General features: G+C 39.5%; 1 protein-coding gene across 1 annotated transcript in view; it reads right to left on the bottom strand.

The window, feature by feature from the left end:
• TMC1 (transmembrane channel like 1) overlaps positions 1 to 23,259 on the bottom strand; it is a 175,877-nt gene that overhangs the window by 65,187 nt on the left and 87,431 nt on the right. Inside the window, exons 5-8 of the mRNA XM_003783047.1 lie at positions 18,370 to 18,460; positions 16,541 to 16,622; positions 9,526 to 9,632; positions 6,829 to 6,927 (exon numbers count right to left, since the gene is read on the bottom strand). Coding sequence (XP_003783095.1) covers positions 6,829 to 6,927; positions 9,526 to 9,632; positions 16,541 to 16,622; positions 18,370 to 18,460 — 379 coding nt within the window. The remainder of the gene's footprint in view (positions 1 to 6,828; positions 6,928 to 9,525; positions 9,633 to 16,540; positions 16,623 to 18,369; positions 18,461 to 23,259) is intronic.

Below are 23,259 nucleotides of genomic sequence, written 5' to 3'. Positions count from 1 at the left end.
TGGTGGGCAACTGTAATCCCAGCTACTTGGGAGGCTGAGGCAAGAGAATCGCTTAAGCCCAAGAGATTGAGGTTGCTGTGAGCTGTGACATCACGGCACTCTACCCAGGGCAATAGCTTAAGACTCTGTCTCAAAAACAAACAAACAAGAAAAAACTAAAGGGATCTGCACCTGACATCAAGAAAGTGAAGCAAATACAGGAGCCAGGGAGAGACAGCCGGCAGATAAGGCCAATCCCTGTGTCACATGTCTGGGCAGTACCCTGCTCCTGCCCAGGAAAGTCATCAAAAAAGAAATCTCACCATATACATAGGTGGGAAGATCTTTAGCCCTCCCAGTCTTATTATTTCTGCTCCTAAGGAAATAGATATATCTCAGGTAGACATGACAATTGACAAGCCTTGTTTTGTCCTCAGTAGGCTTCAGGCTTATGCTTGGTGATCATGACACCTAAAGATTATTTCTGATCTAAGAGTTCAGTCTCTACTGACCAGCACTGGGCTAGGCTCAGACAATGGCTGTGGCAAAGAGGTTGTACTGACTGTATTTAAAATCTGTTGAAACTAACAACAACACCAACAGCTCTAAGCTAGAGTAGAGGATCCCAGTCACATTTTCAGAGTCAACAGACCCCACAGAAGCCATACAGGTGTGTTGCTCAGATCAGCCTCCAACAACCACCCCTTTAGATCTGCCAGAGTGAATAGATCATGATGTTTTCAAGCTGAGGTCACACATAACCCAAGCTGTACCTAGCTAATGACAGAATACAATGGGGAATACTAGAGCTGGATTTTAGTCGACCAACATGGAACTTCTCCAACAGACATACATTTTTAGAACTGTGCTATGATCTGAGACTCCTCCTAAATCCTTCCTTCCCTCATAGGTGTCAGGCCTGCATTGCCCTCTAAAGGGTCTCCTCTTTGTCCTTTACAGGGCTCCCTATCTCCAATATCTCCTGAATTTACCATTGTTTTGATGTCTCCTTCTCAGGAGACATCCTGAGATGACTTTAAATGACTCATGCCTTTAAAAGGGCTCCTGAGAATAAAGATGCATTGGAACTACTGAAAGACTCCTAAAAGAACAGATGTGTTATTCCATGTGTGAATCACAAAAATATCTTTCCTACATGTGGCCAGTGCAATAAGAGATAAAGGAATTTAATTGAACCGAGATATATTCCAAAAGAGATATTCTAACCTTGGAAGATTGTTACTTAAAAGATGTGTTAATGTTGACTAAATAAAGAATGGAACTCCTATGTAAGATCTCCGACCTGTCTCCTTTGAGGACAGACTTCAAGGATATGGTTGTGAAGTGGGCAGGGCAGAAGGAATAACCTGGGGATGATTTGTTCCATCTTGAAGAGTTGTCATAGTAATAGTTTTAATGCATGTGTCTGCTTAAGTGTTATCTCTTTCCTGACCCAACCTCATACATCTTGATGACCAGAAGAAAAGGAGAATCAAAGTGGACTCACCCTTTATCCATCAGCAATACACAAAATGCCCTCAAGCTGGAAAGCTGAATTCATTTCTCCTTATTCATAACTCAAACCTTTACCCATATGATCTCAACATATGATATCAGCTGAAGTTCATTCCAAATTTCACCTTAGTTCTCTCTCCTCATAAGAATATTAAAACTATACAGTCTCTTACTCTTTATCATTCCTACATCACCCTCATGCCTCCAAGTTCCTTGCCAACAGTCTTTCTTGTAATGACGTAAACTCTTCTTCTCATTCTACCAATTCACATGATACCATTTCTGCCAATTTGATTCATAGCATACATAATGGATGATCTTCCTATTTCTTACTATTTAATAAAATAGATTTCCCTCCTGATAGGTAAGACCCATCACTAGACATTTAATAAAAAGATAAAAAATTGGGTGCTTTTCAAAGTGTGAATTGTGACTTGGTGAAGCCATATGACTAACTGACCTTGCACATTTCAGGTGACACTTCCTCCACGATTAATTATAAAAAATTTGGATGCCTGTAAGGAATCGATTATTGACCTGTCATGGGGGTTGAGAGAAGGTTCCAAGATTTCCAAACAAAGCTCAGGAGATGAGTAACTCCTCACAACCTCCCCCGCCTTTACCTTAGAGCAGCAGTTCTCAACCTGTGGGTCACAACCCCTTTGGACCATCGGAAAACACATCCTGTATATCAGATATTTACATTACGATACATAACAGTAGCAAAATTACAGCTATGAAGTAGCAATGAAAATAATTTTATGGTTGAGGGTCACCACAACATGAGGCTCTATATTAAATGGTCACAGCATTAGGAAGGTTGAGAACCACTGCTAGAGGTTTTCTGACTCTTCTCTTCCGACAGGCTCCTCTACCATAAGAGGTCACGCTTCATCTATTTTACAGTGTTCTATAAATGCAGACTTTTAATCTTTTTTTGCTTCTCTTCACCAGCCTCTGTATGTAATGACTTAGTTAAGCTGCACATTCATCTTCTTAGAAGAAACATATCAACCTATGGCCCAAGTAAATGGTTTAGATATCACAGTCATCTCTGCTTTTTACCTGAAACATATCTTTTCCTACAGGTGAAAAAGATATGAGCCCTGGGTCCCTGAGTTCTTTGAAAGTCAGAATTGGGAATTTTCATGAAAGTTAAAAACATTTCATCAGCATTTTCTCCAGAGAACCATGATAGGTAGAATGCCAGGCTGTCTATTTAGATCATCTTATTACACAGAGTGGGCACCCCTGGGAGGTCATTGTTCAGAGGATCAAGTAAAGAACTGAAGTAAAGCCAATATATGCAATTATTATTGGTCTATTAATAAAAAAACAAAAATGGAAGATTACTGACCAACCAAAGCCGAAAATAATTTTCAAAGTATTATTTTCTTTTATCTTAATAAATCATAAGACATAGCTAAATGATTTTTAAAATCAGGCAAGAATAAACATGAAAAAAACTGAGAAGCTAACTTAGGAACTGAAAGTTTATTATGAAAGTGAACCCAACTTCTTCAACCCCTTGTCCCCTAGGGAAATAGACACAGCATTAAACCGAATCATCAATGTTTTATGAATAGTAGGATGCTGAGGGAAATCCTAACAGGAAAGTTACTGATAGACCACAGGACATGGAAAGGTCACTAAGTTAGGAGCCTCTTGTTAGCCATAAAACCTGAACATGCTTCTGCAACTCAAAATTTCCCTAACTTTATAACGTAGGGCACGGGATGAAAGACGTCTAAGGGCCCTTTTATTGCTAAAATTTTCTTATTTTTGTGAATTTTTGGCATTAAATTTCAGTCATTTCATGGGCTCCTGGCAGTGTGTGTAGAAGCAGTTTGCTCCAGGATTCAGAGTCAGACAGACAAGTCAGACAGACTGGATGAGAATCGCAGGCCCGCAATTCACCACTCATGAAACCTGGGGGAAAGTATCAAATCCGCCCACTTCAGGCCCCCTATCTGTAAATTAGTGATGGCAAAGACCACCTTACCAAACTTGCATGAGAATTAGATCACACAATAAATAGAATAATGTGCCAGTTATTGAGCCGTCCCAGCTTCAGACCCACCCTGTACACTCTGCTTAGGGATCCTGGAAATGAGACATGGGGAATTCCTTTTCTCCTTTGAAAGCAACTCCTTGTGAGTCCTTCTGATAGGAGGCACTAGAAGCAGAAGCGGAAGCAGAAGTGAGAAGGGATTTGCTCTTTCCTGAGTGCTCAGCTCCAACAATGCCTCTGTACTCTGGCAACAGTATTTAATTCCATTTCCAGCACCAGCATACCCCAAACCAGCCTCATCACATCCCCTAATCTGGGGCCCGGTAGGTCCCTTCCTCCAAGCTCCTGGATTCTATAACTTCATCTCCTCCTTTTGTTCTCGCAGTTATCCAATGAACACTGTTTTCTGCATTACTTGTTCTGTTTCTGACACCTCAGTGTCCCCTTTTGCTTTCATAGTCCCCCAATGCCTGTCTAAAAAAAATTCTCATATTAAATTCTCTGTTGAGTTATCTGTTATTTCCCCTTTCCTGATGGGAACTGAACAGGTAACATAAATAAGTATAATTATGATTATAATTATATTCATGAATAAATAGAAATAAGAGATCATTGAGCACAGTGCCTGCCCACTGTTGACATGCGTTAATTAGTTTTGATAATATTAGCAAAAATGACGATAAAAGCAACTTAAGTGGAAATTTAGATTCTCTCTTCTAGTTATATGATGTGAGGCATTCAGACCCTTAGGTTCAACTAGGTTTTATTTTCTCTTCTTTATATTCTTTTCTAATTGTATTCAATCCTAATGTGCTAAAGAGGACCTCATTATCCGTTGCATTGACCTTCTTAAGGGAATGGTTCACAGCTGCCTGTGGCATCTTCTTCCTTCCATCCACACAGGCTACTCAAGACAGTCCCAGCTCAGGCTGACTCTTCCTCTCTACCACACAGGGGACCATGTCCTGTTCAAGACAGCACCCCATTTGAATCTATGATGTCTTATTGCTAGTGACTATTTGGCTTTATTCTTCTGAATTCCTACCATGAAATAAATCTCTTATATTTTAAATTACATTTTGTGCATATTTTTCTTGTTGTTACTTTGAATTCTGTAATTAAAGGTTTTATGACGTCTCTTATCAATGTACTTGTGGAATCATTTTGGCCCTAATGGGGTGAGCAATGGTCAATCATTTGGTTTAGTGGGATGGACTGAATTCCTTCTTCTCACAAAAATGGAAAAGCAAATGTCCCTAACATGAATCAACTTATCTTTCCCCACCAAATTTAGAATAAAATCATTGCAATAAGCAGAGTCAAGTCTCTTTAAACTCAAAAATTCATAAAACACATAAATCATATAAAATCCCTTAAAGCAGCAACATTATCTCTGCAAGAATAGTTGTATTCAATGAACAGCTTGATAATGACTGTATAATCTTATCACGTCTTTTCCGTGAATCTTTCAATGACTTCTCATTATGGTCAGACTGCCTTTCTTCATTCATTTCTTTAATGTAATGAAAGTCCTTTCATTTTCTTGTCTCTGTCCATATGAGACATATATGGTATATGGCCTTGTCTTGTGCCATCATGCCTGCATCCCAATTTTATCTCCTGATAACTAATTACCTGTGGCCAAGTTGTAGCTGTTTTATAAAGGAATATTTACATATTGAACATCCCTAATCCAAAACTCCAATGTCTCTAATGCTCTAAAATCTGAAAATTTTTGAGCACTAACATGACACCACAAGTGTAAAACTCCACACCAGACCTCAAGTGATGAGCCTTAGTCAAAACATAGTCACAACTTTGTTTCATCAGCAATATTTTATAAAATATTATATAAAATTACCTTCAGGCTATAGAACAAGGTGCATATGGAACAGAAAAGTGTGTTTAGACTTGGGTCCCATCTCTAAGATGTCTTATGTCCAAAAATATCTGAAATCTGAAACACTTCTGGTCCCAAGCATTTTGGCTAAGGGATATTTAGCTCATACTACGAGCTGTATACTCTGTCTGTCTGTCTATCCTCCCATTTATTATCTCACTTAATGCTCTTTGAGGTAATACTATTATTTCCCCCATTTCACATATGAGAAGAACCTACAGCTTAGTTTCAGAAAAAAATGCCCACATTGAAGGGATTGTGATTGAGGGGGCTTACAGCTCACCGCAGGGTGCAGGCATTGAGAAAACAGAGCTATTTCCTCCCTGCTAACCCAGCAAGGACACACACCAAACAAGGGAGTGACTATAGCACGTAGAAAGTGAGCACTGCCAGTGGAATGGCTTTCTCGTATTTTTTTAACCTTTAAAAATTCTCTCATTTCCTTAGGATTGTTTTTAGGCAGGCCTAGAAATAAATATCACAGGACGCTCTGGTTTCTGTGTTCCTCTACCCACCAACAAGTAGTATTTCGCCCAACTGGACATGAGAGAACTGTTAAGAGCTATTAAAATCTTGGGGAACCCAGTTTTTATCCCTTTCTCTCTGCTTCTGCCTGAATCTGTCCCTCAGATGCTATTGTTTACCCCTTAGTTCTCCTGTGGATTATGAAGTCCATATACAATTTCATTCCCACTCACTATCCTTCAAAAAGTCCTTGAAGTATTAATTCCTCAGTCTCTACCTTCACATTTTCTCACAGTCACGCTCCCAAACATTGCTAATCTCATCACTGTTTAAAAACGCCTGTGTAGAATTGCATTAGCGTCACATACTTGAATCATATTCCAAAATTATTTTTCAATGAACCGGAATAAGTCTCTGCCATAGTAATAATCCCCACTCAGGTGCGTTCAAAGTGCAATGCTCATTTTAGTACTACGATGGAGTAATACTCATTTCAGCATTATTTAGAAGGCAGAATTTGGTATTTCTTAGTTTTCGATATGTGGCTCTTTTTACTACTGACGACTGAGTAACACTAAAGAGGGTTGTTTAGGCAGCGAAGAGGTTAATAGGAAGTGTAAAACTTTAATTCTCTAAGAATCCAACAAGATTTTTCAGAAAGCACATTTGCAAACTCTTCCTTGCTCTTTTCCAAAGCTAGAGATAAGACTATCTGCTTCAAGTCTTTGAACTCTGAGCTCACTTTCATTCAGTGGTCTCTATTCCCATTTAATGATGTTATCATATTCCTAACACATTAGTCACACTTATATATGAGACACGTATCATATACACCTTTTCTTTTTTAAACAGGGAGCAGGGACATTCAGCCAGCCCTGGCAGAGAAGGCCACAGGGTTTCAGAATAAAATAAGGAAAGATCCATTCTCCTACTAACACGGTTGTCCAGAAAAACTTACATTGAAATCATACAACACGCCAAAGTTCGCTGCAGATGCCTCTTCAGCTCTGGGGACTGTTTTTCTCGGTAAACTGCCATACGGCAAACCCCAGAGGTACTGCAAGGACAAACAAGGAAAGCAGTAAACAATTGGACACAAAGTCTGAGCCACACATGTGATCACAATGGTTTTGTTTTAAAGCAATTTTGAAACTTTTCACGGACATTCTGTGGGTCTCCACGTGGGTCCCCTATTCTGGGAATCTACTACTACATCTGGAGTTCAGAACCCAGGAAGTGCTGAGGACCCTGCACTCCAAGTTCAATGGACCACCAGCAGTTGGGCCTGCTGCATTCCCCAGAAGGCTTGCTAAGGAATTCCACTCCCGCCATCACCTCCTGAATGGTCTGATTTAGAGGAAGCCTGGAAAAAAGGGTGGTAGCCTTTGAGGGGACTATAGTGTTCAGTAGAACCACCCTGCCTGCGTGCTCCTATGAGAATATCCTCAGAGGAAGGGTGGAGGGAGATTCTCACCCTAGTGCTAAGGAAGAGAGAACTCAGGAAAATCAACTATGTAACACGAGGGTGTCTACAAGGAGGGCACACTCACACCCTGACTATGGAATTAGTGAATTGTCAGTCATCACTAATTCAGGGGTGCTGCCCTGAATTTGTGTCACCAAATTGGAATAGAAACATATTGAGGAGAATGGCACAAGGAGACAGTTGCAAGAGGCCTTAGTGAGACCTGGGAAGGCATCTCTCTAGCCCCACAGCTTGCCAAGCAGATGCTGCTGCTTCTGTGAGAAGGAAACTTCGCTATCCTGGGGTGGGCTACAGAGGATGAACCAGTTTGAAACCTCCATATAACGCTTGCCTGGGCGGGGGAGGGGGAGGCGAGGAATTAGCTCCTGCTGGCTCCTTCTACCACGACCCTGCGGCTCCTCCAGTTTCCTGGTCTGAGCAGGATAAAGGGGGTTCTACACATACTATCTCACCCCAAAGTCGGAGGGCACAAGGGGCAAAGGAGATTAAGTTTCAGGATGGCCCAGAGACAACAGAAGCTCAGGACAAAAGGGCACAAGCCTCACGGTGACGCTGAGTAGGGTGCTAAGGATAGGCCATGAAAAATACAGCCTTGTGGGCCGGAGGGGAACAGCCCTGGCTGCTGGTGGCTCTGCAAGGTGTGTCCATCCTCTTCAGTTGCTTTGCTGGAGTTGGCATTGATAGTCCAGAAAATAGGGTGCCCTTAGCATCCAGCACACCCCTATAAAAAGCACCCACCGCCAGTCTGCTGCCCAACTCTCAAAACACGTCCAGTGAAATCAATTCCTCTCCAGCCTGTAATTTCATACAGTTCACACGAATCAGTGATACCCCTCATTCCCTCCACACGGAGGCAGCATGGCGTGAGGAAAACAGTGAATGCCACTGGGAAAACTTCACATCCACTGCATCTGACCCTGAGTAGTGTCATACTGGCCGGCGACGGATGGAGGAGCTTCAGGTCTCCTTAGAGCAGTGGTTCTCAATCTTCCTAATGTGGCAGCCTGTATTAAAATGTTGTGACATTAGGAAGGCTGAGAACTGCTGCCTTACAGAAATGAACAAAAACAAAGCTGGGATTAATTTGAAATGGATGCAATACACACACTCAGCTGCCTTGTCTGAAAGTGATCACTTGGGAGACTCACTACACAGGACTTCTCATGTCTGTCTGCTGTCTTCAGTGAGCCAGACAGCCTTAGACGCCCCGGAATTAAAAACAAAACAGAAACAAAACTCATTCTGAGGCATTAGCATAAGCGTTACATGACTCAGTTTCTACATATTTTAAATGGGTGGGAAACTTTTCTGCAGTCTGCCTCGTAAATTTTTTGTGGGGCCCAGGAAGTATAGGTAGAGAGGTGAACGTGCTGTGTGCTATGAAAGCTCACACCCGTGTGACTGTGAGGCTCTGTTACCACACTAATAGGGAGGCTTGGTAAGAAACTGGCACTGATTTGAAACTATGGGGATAAAAAGTCACTCCAAACACCAAATTTGGTTGTTGCCAATACTGCATTGAATAAATTGGCTTTGAAATATTGGTAGCTGAAAAGGCCCTTTGTAGGTCAAATAAAACTTAACCTAACTTTGTATAGTGAGCCTCCAAAGAGGCCAGAGCCATTGAACTTCATGTAGGTGAAGGTCCAAACTCAGCCTGGCTTTGGTGTTAGTTCACCTTCCCACGTTAGCTCAGGGCTTGGTTACCTTACTTTGTATCTGGAAAAAAATAATCTCATTTTGCATTCTTCAGTACAGAAAAGCTGGATGCCTTGAGTTGCATTAGGAAGCATTTCTATTAAAGCAAACTTGGCAAAATCAGTAAATACAACTCACGAAGTGTCTTTCTCATGAGTAATGGTCCTTAACATTTGGGCACGGCACCATGTTGGGAACATCATAGAAACCATGACCTTTCCACATAAAAATGCATATTTAAACACATACGTGACATTTTACATAGAACTTCAAGGCTCAAACATGCTTTGGAACAAGGATTAGGACCTTTGGCACCAGGTTGAAGTTAACCTCGTTACAGATCTCGAGTCTAAGAGGTGAACACAGCCAGTAATGATTTCACTGTTAAAGAGGAAATAAAGGTTTCTCTAGAACAGTGATCACATGAGAAACTTTTTCAGCATGTTCTATAAACTGGAAGTCAGAGCTCACCTCTGGCAACATGATGAGGCTGAATGTCAGGATGAAAAGAACCATGTTCACTCCATACATCCATCTCAAGAAGAGGAAGTACGAGGCCACAGAGGAGCCAAACTGACCTGTTGCAAGGAAAACAGAAAGGTTGAAGGGAGGCGAAACAAAGGCTTTGTCTTGGTCACTCCCAAATGAGCCTTCTAACCAGTAGGCGCTGGCCCTTTTCACAGGTGCAGGCATGAGCATTGTTCTCTATTCAGGAAAAGAAATTTTCAACCATGCTGGAAGTGTTTACTGCCATGCAGACTTAGAGGTGTGTAGAGTGCGGTTGTGCAGACTGTGACATGCCCCTTTGGAGTCCATCAAGGCACAGCTGCCTTTTGCTAGGCTGCTCATCTGCAGAGCCCATTTTATTCCTTGAATTAATACTGAATACGGGTAAGTGAGCAAATATATGTAACGATAACTACCATTATAATCATAACAACTGTCCTTCTCTCCACTTTTCCTCAGACCAACAATGCTCTTCTCAAAAAAGTTCACCACATTCCTACGAATGGTTATCCTACAGGCCTTCCTGTGCTATTTCTTCTCATTACCAGCAATTTATGGGGGTAGTGTGGAAGCTGAAAATCATTCATTCACTCCACATATCTTTACTAAGTATCTCTTGGTGGGAATTATCTTAGATATGAAGCATAGTGTCATAGATAGGGTGGCTGCTCTAATAGAACTTGCATGTAGTGAGGTGTGGAAACTGCAAATACGCATGTATATATATCTCGTAATGATAATGGCCAGACAGGTCCTATAGTGTAAAATACTGAAGGAGTTGCTTTAGGTGGGTTGCTGAGGGAGGAACATCAGAGATGACGTCTGAGCAGGGATCTGAGGTTTCATGAAGAGGCAGCAACACCCCGAGCTGGGGAAGAGCCGCTCAAGCAGAGGAAAACACCAGAATAAAAGTCTTGAGAGAGGCAAGAGCTTGGGGACAATTGAGCAACACAATTCAGGCCAGTGTGGTTGGAGTATAATGAAGGGTAAAGTGCTCACCGGTGATGACAGAGAGGACAAACCACAGTGTGTCCAGTCTCATTTAAAGCAAGGCAAAGGGAGAGGATTTTAACTGCGATGGCATGGGAAGGCCCTGACAGGCTGCTAAGCAAGGGGGTTGGAGAGGGTGGAGGATGGGTATAACTTTTAAGAACCCACTTCAGTGTTTGGGAATGAATTGGAGGTGATACATGACAAAGTTCCCTCAACTCACACCGGCCCCAAACACTGAAAAGCAAAGTGATTGGTCCAATCCTTATTGACTGAGAAGAAAAACAAATATATCCTGATAAAACACAGAATAAAGGAAGAAGAAAAAAGAAAAAAAAAGGCATTTGAAGTCTCAGGTTGAGATTTCGTAGATTTAAAATAGCTGAAGTTTCTTTGATGATCACTTAAGGTTCAAGCATCAAGTTGCTAACTTTCCCAGTCTTCCCAGTCATCATTTTCAGTTTCCCAAGAAAAAATAATGAACAGCTTCAGTTCTGTTTCACTCGGTGAAATTCCTCTAGTCGGGAAGTATGGGAAAGAGAAAGTTTATTTTTTGAAGCAAATTCTAGCCTCTACCTACTAAGTTGGTTCTAGACCCATGTGAGAGTAAGACCTCCATCTCTGGACCTTGTTCTATTCTTTAGGTACCGTCCCACTCAGTCTCATAATACAGAGACAGGTTTGTTTTTTTTTTTTTTTTTTTTTGAAATTTAAAGAAGTCAATCTTTAAATAGATATTTCAAAAGAGATCAGTGATTTTTGAACTCTGAGGACTTGTTTTTCTTTAAGCTCAAATGAGAAACTTGGATCGTTTCACACTGGAGAGGAGTACAGAGTTCTGTGAGATTTCTGAGAGTATGTGGTTTTGATACAAATGTCCCCCAGGTGTGTAACCAGGTGCACTCATCCATCTGCAGAAATTCTAAAGCAGACACTTCACCTTGAACATCTGATCTTCCACCTGGCTCCCAGGGATTTCATACCGCTTCACGGCTGTTACCTGTGTTCTCTGGTAACGACTACCCAGGGACTGCTCAGCCAGGTTCGCTCATCATGTTTTATTGAAGGCAGTAGACTGCCAGCTTATTAGTCAATACAGTTACTCATTTATTGGAGGAAGCCTCTGTCTCTAGGTGTCCAGGAAAAGAATAAGTTTTCCCCTGGAAACACATGTGAGATGCTCTGGTATAGAGCCCTGAGCACAGGATACTGACCCGCACTGCCTGTCTGCCTTCCTTCTTCCCTCCCTCCTATCTCTCTTCCTTCCTTCATTCTTATAGTTTTTCTCTTCTAATTATCACAAGGCCTACTGTCTCCCAGTCCCCGCACACAGTCCCCAGCAGAAGAGTTTCTTAAGTTCAACGTGGACTATCCATCTACCCAATGCAAGAGAGGAAAGCAGATTAAGATGTTGCAGAAAGTATCCCCTCCTCCAACACACACATATTCATTATGCATGAAATATAAACTTCCAAACTCCAGCTTCCAAACTTTAACGTAGTTTCACAACTATTTCATTCAAAGGTAGATTCCTCACAGAATCCTAAATGTAGAAAACATGGATTGCAGGAAACCAGATTTTACTAAGACTAGAACGATTACAGGAAATACCCAGATATAGGCCAAAGAGAGGAAGGAATCCAGAAGAGAAGATTTCTTATACTCCAGACCTGTATGTGGCAGAGGTGAAAACGCGATAACAAAGCAAATGAAGATCTTGGAAAATGAAGCAAAACGGTTGTCATCAAAGTCCCGTAGGACTTTTCCTTATGGGGAAAATAAAGAAAAAGAAATCTTTCCTCTTCACCCCTATTATTCTAGTGTTTCTATCCTACCAGAGGTTGTTGACTAAAACTGGCATACCCAGAAAAGCAAATTCTTAGTATGGTGTGGCTGAAAGAGCATGAATGTAAATAACAGCCATTTCTACAAACTTAGTCTCTGAGATAAAATTGATTTATTCTTGCAAAGAACAAGAATGGGTAATAATAATAGGAGTAGCAGCCAGCATATCATGTTGGTCAATTGTGGGTGCTTAGAACTTCACCAGCATCAACTCATTTTGTTGTCACTAGACCCTGATGAGGTTAAGTATTATTGTCCTCGCTGCATGAGTCAGGAAACAAACCTTAAATACAGCAGTCGAGTGAACCAGGACTTAATGAACAATAGCTAGCGTGTCATGCATCTTTGTTTCAGACATGCGTTCGATCTGTATATTAACTTATCCAATCACCAAATCCCTATGAGATAGAAACTACTGTTCCCCCCATTTTACAGAGGCCTAGGCCTGTCGGTTACTCTGCTAGTATCACTGAAGCTGGGGTTCTGCACCAGGCAGTCTTGCTCTACAGCTGTTTGACTCCAGATCGGGATCTCTCCTAACCACAATGCTATTTAGCCTCTCAAGTAGGACCATATTACATTTATTTTTCAGTAGCTATGCTGCACACAATAAATGCACGATGACTGTATGTGTCTGAAAGAATAGCTGAAGAGAATGTGATTTATCAGGTAAAGCCAGTCAAATTCTCAAATTTGATGTCCATAAATAATCAATTCTTTTTAAAACCTGAGTAATCGATGCGTCTCCAGTATTAATTATTAATGTATTTAAACCGTCTTTGATATTTATCAAAGTGAGGCTTTATGCTTATGCATATTTTTGTTCCTGAGTTTTCTTGTGTTTCTTTCAAATTAAGGTTGAAGTTTCACCTCTCCCTCTGGTTATTTATTATTAAGGTGAAGTAATTTGCAGTCTGTCATCATATATAATTTCCTCTTGAACAGATGGGTAATGAGGCAAGGAGATAAATTTGAGCATTTCTAAATGGAAAATGATCAATTAAATGGCCTGCTGTACGAGGACAATATAAATTCCATCACGTTAGGCTAGATGAAGCTCAGTTTTTTCAAGCTCTCCTGGGGTAGGGAATTAAATGTGACAAATTTGGTTTGTATTTTCTGGAGCTCTAGGGCAGAGAAGCATGAGATGTCAACTTTGTGCTTTAGGTCGCCTATCCAAAGCTATTTCCAGTCTGAGAAAATAGATCTCTTATGCCATAATTTTATAATGTAATCAACTATTAGGGAAGAAGTGGATTATAATTCTGACAGTGCAATGTCGTTAATAAGGCGTATCCATCAGGATAACGCTGGGGTTTTAGGCCTGATCCCTTTACAAGACTAACATGACAGTAAAACCCCACAGCATTCCCATGTGACATAGAAATTTACAGCATCCTCTAGGGTAGGAATCAGCAAATCTATTTTGTAAATCAAGAAAGGAGTCATCAGGTGAGTACCGAGTCCATACTATTATAGTAAAGGCATTGGGATCTTACTGGAACCAAGATAAAAATAGCAGGACTTTTCGATTCTAACTTGAGTTCTGCTCTTGGTTTTACCAATTATCAGGCAGAGGTTTGGGGCAAACGTAGCGAAGGCTGGTAATTTGAGACTTCTGTAAAACCACATTTTAAAGTATTTGTTCAGCATTTCTTTAGAGATTGAGCTGAAAGTGAGTGCAAGGTGGATCAGAAATACTTTGGGAGTAGAATACAACCATTCCTCTTTTGAACATGCCACTTACTATAATCTATAATCATCTTCATTATTTATTTGCTTATATTTTATTATCTGTCTTCCCCATCAAACCATACACAAATCAACACATTTGGATGTAGGATCAATGAGGGTAGAGTCTCTGCCTGTCTTTGTCAGCAGCAATTGTGCCTACAAATATACCGACAGACAGGGCAGGCTGTTGGTATACTTACCCAGTTAATCAATGTTAAGCTTATTCTGAAATAAGATGTTATATAAGTTAGATGATTCAACTAATACAATAGCCCAAAACATACGATCTGCTTATGATTATGATAAAAATCTTACTATACTGAGCATCTTACAAACTACAAAATAAATTATTATATATTATATACAATATATTAAATTATATACAGAATATAATATAATTAAATAAACCACTTACTCAAAAGTAAATAGGTGAGAAACTGGAAAATAATTTTCTAAATAAGGTAACTATCAAGGAAATCTATAACTACTCACCTTGCCTCTGGCCTGGTAGAATCCTCTCTAGGAAATGTTACAAAAAATATTTTTTTAAAAAAAGTATAAAATCTTCCCCAGAGTGAAAAGCAGCATACCACATGGAAAAGCATAAGCTATGAAGCCAGGCAGACTCTGCCTTCTCTCTCAGCTCTGCTACTAACTATTGTGGAGATAGTTCTTTAACGACAACTGTAAAATAGGAAGGCTAAGGCACACATTGCAGGAACACTGAAGATGAAAGTGTTTGTAGAGTGTCTGACTCATGTGGTGCTCAATAAATGGTGGTTGTGGTGATTGTTGATAGAAAAAAAAATAAGGGACAATTCTTCACAGTTGAGGCAAAGCACCATTAACAGTAGTCAGGACAATCTAATCAAATCATACACTACTACATAGGAAAAGAAAAGAATTCATTTTTACTTGAATTGTCCAGCCTCCTGTTCCAGATTTACTGGAAGAAGAGGGGGAAGTAGAAAGATCACTTAAGATATCACTGGGTGTCTCTCAATCTGTCTTTTCCACTGTGATGCTCCTGATGGATGGTGGTCATATGCGGAACTCATTCCTGTGTGAAATTTCTGCCAATAAAAATAACCATCTGTTTCTATCTCACTCAAGATAAGCTAGTGGAACACAAGTGAGCACGACACTCCTATTGGGATAGTCTGGAACCTGCTCTAGTGTGCTGTAAAAACAAATAATTTTCAAATGACATTTTAACCATCATTAATGACAAATTTCTTGGAATACACCTCACAACTGATCAAGCCTTACCGGATCAATCCACAAACTAGTAGACTTGAGACTCAGAGAGCTCAAATGACTGGTTCAGAGTCAAACAGCTGATCAGCAGCTGAGCCGGGTCCAAATCCAGAGTCCTGCTTCTCATACAGGGGTATGGTATCAGGATCCTAAATGCTCCAAATAGCCTTCTGTTCCTCAATGCCTTCAAGGCAGTGTATTTCAACTGTATAGTTGAAACCTAAGGATTTCCATGCTTTTTTTTTTGATATATCTAAATTCCTTTCTCTACTTCCTAAGGAAGAATGTTGTCTATAATTTTATTCAACACATATTTATCAAGTGACAAGTGGGATCCAAAAGCGATCAAAACAAAGTCTCTGCTTCCCTGTGCATTGAGAAAAATTTACATAAAATGAGATTACAACAAAAAATTAAACTGAAAATCCAGTATTTTATACAGTAATGTGTTAAATAGTAAAATAAAGCAAGGAAAAAAATAGCATGAGGAACATGTGGGAGGGAGTAGGATTAATGAGCCGATGTATTTTAATTCATCACCACTTAATAATTGCCATTCAACGAGAGGCAGAGAATTGAGGATTAGCCACTCCTAAAACATGCCCAATCATGTCAGTGAAATATCCATCAGCTGTGTTATCTCCCCATGGCGTCTCCATTTTAATTATCCAACACCACATTGAACCAGCAGGAAAACCTGGCTCCAATCTGGAGAGCCATGAAGGAAAATTAGTTCCTAGTCAAATCCCTTAGAAACCAGAAAATGGAAGAATGTTACAAAGGCCATTCCTTTTTCCTTACATTCTCTATTATTTATAAAGATAATTTACTATTTTTATTGACAATATTTAAAATTTTCACCTTGTTCCAAGCCTGGACCACTGAACTAAACAGATTTTTGACTCAATGTCATTGGGCAGGATAGTGAGCTGCCTGGGTAGAAGAGAAAAGCAGTTCGGAATGGGAATGTTTGGGTCTAAGGACAAAAGAGGGCAGTCTCCGCGGCTACCCTTGGTAAGTATGTTAGCAACACTTTTGTTTGTTTGGTTGGTTTTTGTTTTCGTTTTCTTTTTTAATCTTCCCAAGAATCCAAAGAGTAAGAAAGGCATCTGGCTAAGGTGTTTCTCCATTCCAGGTCCCAATGAGCACTTACTTTCAATCGCCTTGATTTTGTTTTCCCATGGGACACAAGCAGCTTTGAAGTTCTCAAAATCACGGAGGAATTTCACCCATTTCTGAAAAGAAAGCCAAGTACAACAGTAAAGCCCCCATCTCTTGGTTTGCCCCAAGATGTTTATTCCTCACCCCAAAACATCACAAGGCCATGGGTTTGGAAAGACCTCTATGGCACTAAATACTGCTTTCTGATAAAAAAAAAAAAAAAAAAGTGTGGGGGGAAACAGTAGGTTTCATTTTTCATTTGTTTCCCTGTTCCTCACCACCCTTAGACAAGTTTAATTAAAAAAATATATATTTGTTGACTTCTTGTTTTGTGGAGTATATTCTGACCTCTCAGAAAGATCTGTTTATACAACCAGACAATAAGAGAGTAGGGACCAAATAGCAATAGCACATATTAAGGTATGTGTTTAATGCATATTCATCTCATAAAGGAATGAATGAAATACGAATAAAACATAGGTCCTGTCCTGAAAGCCTCCTGGTCTACTAGAGTAGATTGTCTATAAAGAGGTAACTTCAGTACAGGATGGTAAGTTCTATGACATAGGACACTTCATTCTGCTGGAGGCAGAGGAGTCGGCTAAGTGCAAAGGCATGGATGGTGTCACAGGAGAAGGAAGAGGAAAAAGTATCATAAGTTAGTTTTATAGAAGGTCTTCCTTCCATTTTGCTCCACAGTGTTAGGTCATCCAGGTCAAGAGGACCACGCAGACAAACAGAAATGTGGCAGCACCTCATGCGTGCACATTAGGCTGGGATAACGTGGGAACTGGACAGGGACATAGCATTTAAATAATAGTATGGGACAAGTCTGAAGTTCAGAAAGATTACCCAAGACTAGAAAAGGGGGGTGGTGCCTGTGGCTCAGTGATTAGGGCACTGGCCCCATATGCCACGGGTGGCGGGTTCAAACTTGGCCCCGGCCAAACTGAAAAAAAAAAAAAAAAAAAAAAGACTAGAAAAGGCCCAAGAGTGCATCTACAATAAAATAACTAGTGGCATCTTTATACAGTGGAATACAACACATCAAAAAGGATGCGCTATGAACTAATATAACTCTCACAGCAGCATCAATGAAAATCAGAGATATTACATGATTTCATTTATTTAAACTATGAAAATAGACAAAACAAATGTATTATGTGTATATATATGAAAATTAAGATATCCAAACTTGATACACAAAATTCTATCTCTGTGGAAATACATTTAGCTTAGAGTTGGTATAACATTTGTAAAAGGGATAATAATACCTATGTTCCTACTTCACTGTGAGAATTAAATATAACTTTATAGAAGGATTCAATGCAGTGCTTGGCACATAGTAAGTGCTAAATATGTGTTAGTTTCTTTTGTATCTTTCCCAAAAATCTATATTTGTATATCATTAGCTTTTTTTATTATGTTCTTGGTACAGAAGAGCTATTATATTTGGTCTTATAACTTGTAGATATTTTGAGAAAGAAACCTCGATCAGGACCTCTTCACTTCCAGAGAAGAAAATAAAAGAGGCACAAAGTTTAACATTCAGAAGTGATAAAATCACACAATGAGTCTGTTGTCATAAATCAGTATTTCTCAACTTTTTTTTAAATTTTAACTCCTCTAAAGACAGTTTTTTAAATCACCCCCCAATATTTTTAATACTACAAGTATACTGTGTATATATTATATGTGTACCTGTGCTATATACAAAAAAGTATAAGATATTTCTCACCCCTTCAGAACATAATGGATGTTCTCTGTCTTGGGGGCAATATGGCCTGAGCTAGCCTGTGTTACGAAAATATTAACACTTACCTTTTTCATCATCATCTTAAATGCAAACCATCGTTTGCCTTTGCCTTTCCCGAGAGCCCCTTCATTTTCACTCACAAATTTTTTTGCTTCCCTGAGAAAATAAAACGAAATAAGAAGTAGGTGGAGGAGTGTTTGGGTTGAGATGAATACAAGGTAGAGAATAGTAGACATTTAATCGTACCAAGTTTGCAGCCTTATTTATTTTAAATCCTCCAGACCTAACAAGTGAACCAAAGCTATACTCCATAACCTAGAGCCTGTTAACACATGCTTAAATTTTTTAAATTCTGTCCAGGAAGAGTAAGATATTTCAGTCTCGCTAATCAGGTGGAGTCATTGAAAAGCAAGAAATTTACACTCTGTGTCAAGACAGAGAATCCTAGTTTCTTCTCATTTTAACCACATTTAAAATTGAATCTAAAGTTTATGTCAGATTCTGGAAATCAGAATGTTTATTTCAAAATACTTTCCTTATATTTTCAGAACTCCTTTACAAAAGAAAAAAAAAAAAACCATGGTGGAGAGTTTAGGACAAACTGACATAGAGCACATTTACCAGACTGATGTTGAATCCATTAGAAATAATTATGACTTAAAACAAGAAAATCATACTATATAGCAAACACAGTTGAGGGAAGAGAGGGAATGGAAAAGAAAACTTCTGGCCTCACATTCAGAAAGGGCTTTAATATTTAAAGTTTAATATTATTCCCAAATATTTATATATTTACAGGAGTTACCTTAGTATCTTTGTACATGTGCTAAAATACATTAATACATCAACATGAATAACATGAACATGTTAAGTTTACTATAATTTTGTAATATTTTTGGTCATTGTTCAGACTAAATGTTTGTGTCCCTGCCCCCTAACCAGAAATTCACATGTTGAAATCTAATCCCCAATGTGATGGCATTTGAAGGTGGGGCCTTTGGGAGGTGATTAGACCATTAGACCTCACGTGTGGGCCTCGTATGACGAGGCCAGAAAGCTAGGAAGGTCTTTTTCTACCATGTGAAGATACAAGAGGCTGGCTATCTATAGCTTGGAAGAAAGTCCTCACCAGAGCCCAACCGCACTAACACCCTAATGTCAGGCTTCCGGGTTCCAGAACTATGAGAAATAAATGTTAGTTGTTTAAAAGAAATTTAAAAATAGAGGTGATCCAGCTTTTCTGGACCATTCAGTGGCTGGAGAGGGTATTATCTATGTGAGGGAGAAGGGCCTTTGCCTTGATGAAAATAGATAACCCAAACCTGGATTGTGGTTCCCCAGGTGAAACGCCGTTGCCAGTGGACAGCCCTGGAATGTGTGGTTTTACCAAAAAGACCCTTTAACACACAACTATAAATAAACTTTTTATTAACAACAAAGTAAACCTAAAAAGTAAAGGGTCAGTAAAGAACTTTTTGGCAAGAGGTACTTTAGTATCAATGCAAAAGTCAGGACTTTGGAATACACAGTGATCAAAAAATAACACACACCTGCTGAGTTAATGGATGCCAGGGAGGGGGCCCTCATTACTCACTGGTGCACATGCACCCACCTATATTCGGACATAAAATCACAACCACAAAAAGGGCCCCCCAGTCAGTTCTTTGATAGCAGGGACAATATTTTTTTTTTGTTCTTTTCATAACTCCGAGCATTAATTACTGCTTTAACCATGAGAGTGTTTAATAAATATAAACCTTCTGGGAACAAAGCTGAGTGATATGTCTTGGGGTCAATGTAGACGGAAGATAATGTAATAATTGAATTTTCCACATCAATTAATGCCTGAAGCCAAGATCATTTGCAGATTTCTGAATTGTACCCTTTATCGTTAATCTTCTCTGAAACTCAGCTGGCTCTCTCCTAGAAAGGGAGAAGGGCCACTCGGGGGCCTGTTGTCAAATGCTCTGATATTTGACATGACCTCAGGGCTGGGAAGATGAGATGAAAAAGAGTTTCTAAAACATTCTACACATTCTAAAATTCAATAGACCAAGGCCAAAAATTATAAACTGAGTTCTCCTGGCTGTGTTTTAAGATCCATGCAATGAAGAAAACACCTCGCATTTAATCATTAACTGTGTGTTGTAGAGGTGATAAGACAGGAGGGAGGGGTCGCCCAGCAGACACTACAACATGTGCAATGGCAAATGGGGTAACTTGGCTCTACTCCAGCCTCTGTGGTCTCTCTCTGGGACTTTGCCCATGTGGTTGATGCTCTCCCTACCCACTCTCATGAGCATCCTGCTTTTCAAAGCAGAGCTCACTTACACAGGGCTTAATTACTGCATGGCTTTTGACAGGTCAGGATTTTCTAGCAAGAATAAGTGGTACAGCAATTGCTTCTCTGTCTGTTGGAGCCGTGGTAAGAATAAAGTGGGCTTGGCCGGGCATGGTGGCTCATGCCTGCAATCCTAGCATGCAGGGGAAGGGTAGTGTGGGGTGGGGCAAAGGTGGAAGGATCCCGTGAGCTCAGGAGTTCTATACCAGCCTGATCAAAAGTGAAAATCCGTCTCTATTAAAAATTGAAAAAAATAATCCAGTCACCACGGCAGCACCTGTAGTCTCAGCTACTTAAGAGATTGAGGTAGCAGAATCACTTGAACCTAGGAGTCTGAGCTTGCTGAGAGCTAGGATGATGTGAGGGCACTCCAGCCTGGGCCACAGAGTGAGAAAGTGTCTCCAAAAAAAAAAAAAAAAAATGAAGAAGGTGAGCTCCAAGATGTGAATGTGTTAATGGGATTATTTCATAGTCCAACTGAGACCCTTATTTTGAAGCCAATAATTTGTTCTAACAATTGATACGTTGAAGGACAATTTGAGCATAACAGAAATTTGGGGTTTGCATAATGATTTTATCCATGAGAAATGCTAGGTGAATGCAGAAAACTGCACCCAGCTAAAACAAGCAGCTTAGAAATGTACACACAGTGCTCACACCTTACCTACACCCATTTCCAGCTGGTGCTACGGTGACCCTCCTTCCATATTTCACAGTAACTCAAAAACCACAACACTTCCGAGGGGCTACTTCCACATGCAAACTTCAGGTCTTTTCCAAAGTAAACTGGCATAAGTATTATATTATAATATGTATTTATGTATTGCTTACCCATTAACACATGTAAAACATTATTGCCATTTGTATTAAATTTATGTCTTTTTTGTAATTTCTCACTAATGATGTTTCTAGGTATTGTGCCCCATCCTCATTTTTTTCCTATAAAAATTGAAGATACAGGGCAGCACCTGTGGCTCAAAAGGGTAGGGCGCTAGTCCCATATGCTGGAGGTGGCGGGTTCAAACCCAGCCCCGGCCAAAAACTGCAAAAAAATATTAAAAAAAAAATTGAAGATACAAGAGGCTGGCTGTCTACAACTTAGAAGAAAGTCCTCACCAGAGCCCAACCATGCTAACATCCTAATCTCAGATTTCCAGCCTCCCAGAACTGTGAGAAATAAATATTAGTTGTTTATAGGTATGGTTTTTATTGCCCAATTTTGCAGAGTGTAGTGATTTTTAGGAAATCATACATGATGTTACAGTAGAACTAACCATAATTCAATTATTTGGCATCAAGAATTTTGGAATTCAACTAGGTATACATATGAATTATCATATCAATCTTTATTATAATAAATACGTATAAACAGAGAATCCAAAATTCTCCCTAGTAGTAAACTAAAAACATTTTTCCAACGTAGTAAAATGTTCACTTTAAGGACATATCTACTAAGCTGGATATTTGGCAGATGCTTTAAAAGATACCCAGTTTGACTTATTAGAGTCATAACACTTCCTACACAGGCAGGTAATTATTATAGAATTATAGAAAGCATGACTGTTCTAACTAGTTAGAAATGAAAAGAAATATCTATACTACTCAAATTTCTGCCAAGATATTTAATTTTGTCAGCTGATTAACATTAAACTGGCAAAAGTTAAAACAGAGAGAAGGAAGTCAGCATTACAACCAAACTAAAATCACTGCACAATTAATTACAGATTCCTTTAATAATGTAGAACCCTATTTACATGGCATTAATAAGGTTTTGTCAATATTAGAAATATAATTTTCCTTTGAACAATATGGGCGAGTTTTTAGTTTTGTTTCTTTGATTACCAATAGTTTTCCTTGATGCTAAGTATAGTTTCATATTTCTCTTTCAATAACTACTCCATACACCTTCACCATATCCTAACTCTGGTTTTAGACAGAAGTCCAGACTCCGCTCTATATTATAGAATCTTAGGTATGGAATTCTTCTCATCCCTAATGCCTTACCTGCTCCTGCATTCCCTGAGAGATACCTTCCCCCAGTTTCATATTAAAGGGGTTCCTGAACAGCCATTCTAGGCACTCCCTGCTCTCACTGCCCCTGTTCCTAACAACTAGAATGACCACTGAACTCCAGTCAACAGAAATGTTGGGAATAGCTTCACGACAAAGCCAGGGGCCATGGAGTGGGCTGCAAATAATTGGCAAGAAGAGATTCTTGATCCCCCAAATAGATGCTTGTGCTGGGATGTAAGGAAGAACTTTTGCAGCTGACAGGCCTAAAGGAAGGGACATCGGGCTAGAAGACATTGGGGACTCAGAAAGAGGAAAGAGGATGTGCCTTAACACTATTTTCAAGGCTGACCTTTGAAATGATTTCAGGATAGAAGAAAATTAGTATCACCCAATTCCATCCTCCCAGATAACATATTTCTTAACCAATTACAAACAAGGTACAAAAAGAAAATAACCAATATGAAGATAAACATTGGTAAATACATATATATATATATATATATATGATAGTTGTGTGCCCATTGCAGATACCAGAGTGTAAGAAAATTAAGAACAGAGTCTCTAGAAAACTAAAAAGCAAGAAAAGTTCTTTGTATCTTTT

Source organism: Otolemur garnettii, unplaced genomic scaffold, assembly GCF_000181295.1.
Source record: "Otolemur garnettii isolate 467f Iridium unplaced genomic scaffold, OtoGar3 scaffold00006, whole genome shotgun sequence".
Lineage (NCBI taxonomy): Eukaryota > Metazoa > Chordata > Mammalia > Primates > Galagidae > Otolemur > Otolemur garnettii.
Note: the sequence above shows the minus strand (reverse complement) of the source record. Positions and strands in the feature narration are given on the sequence as shown.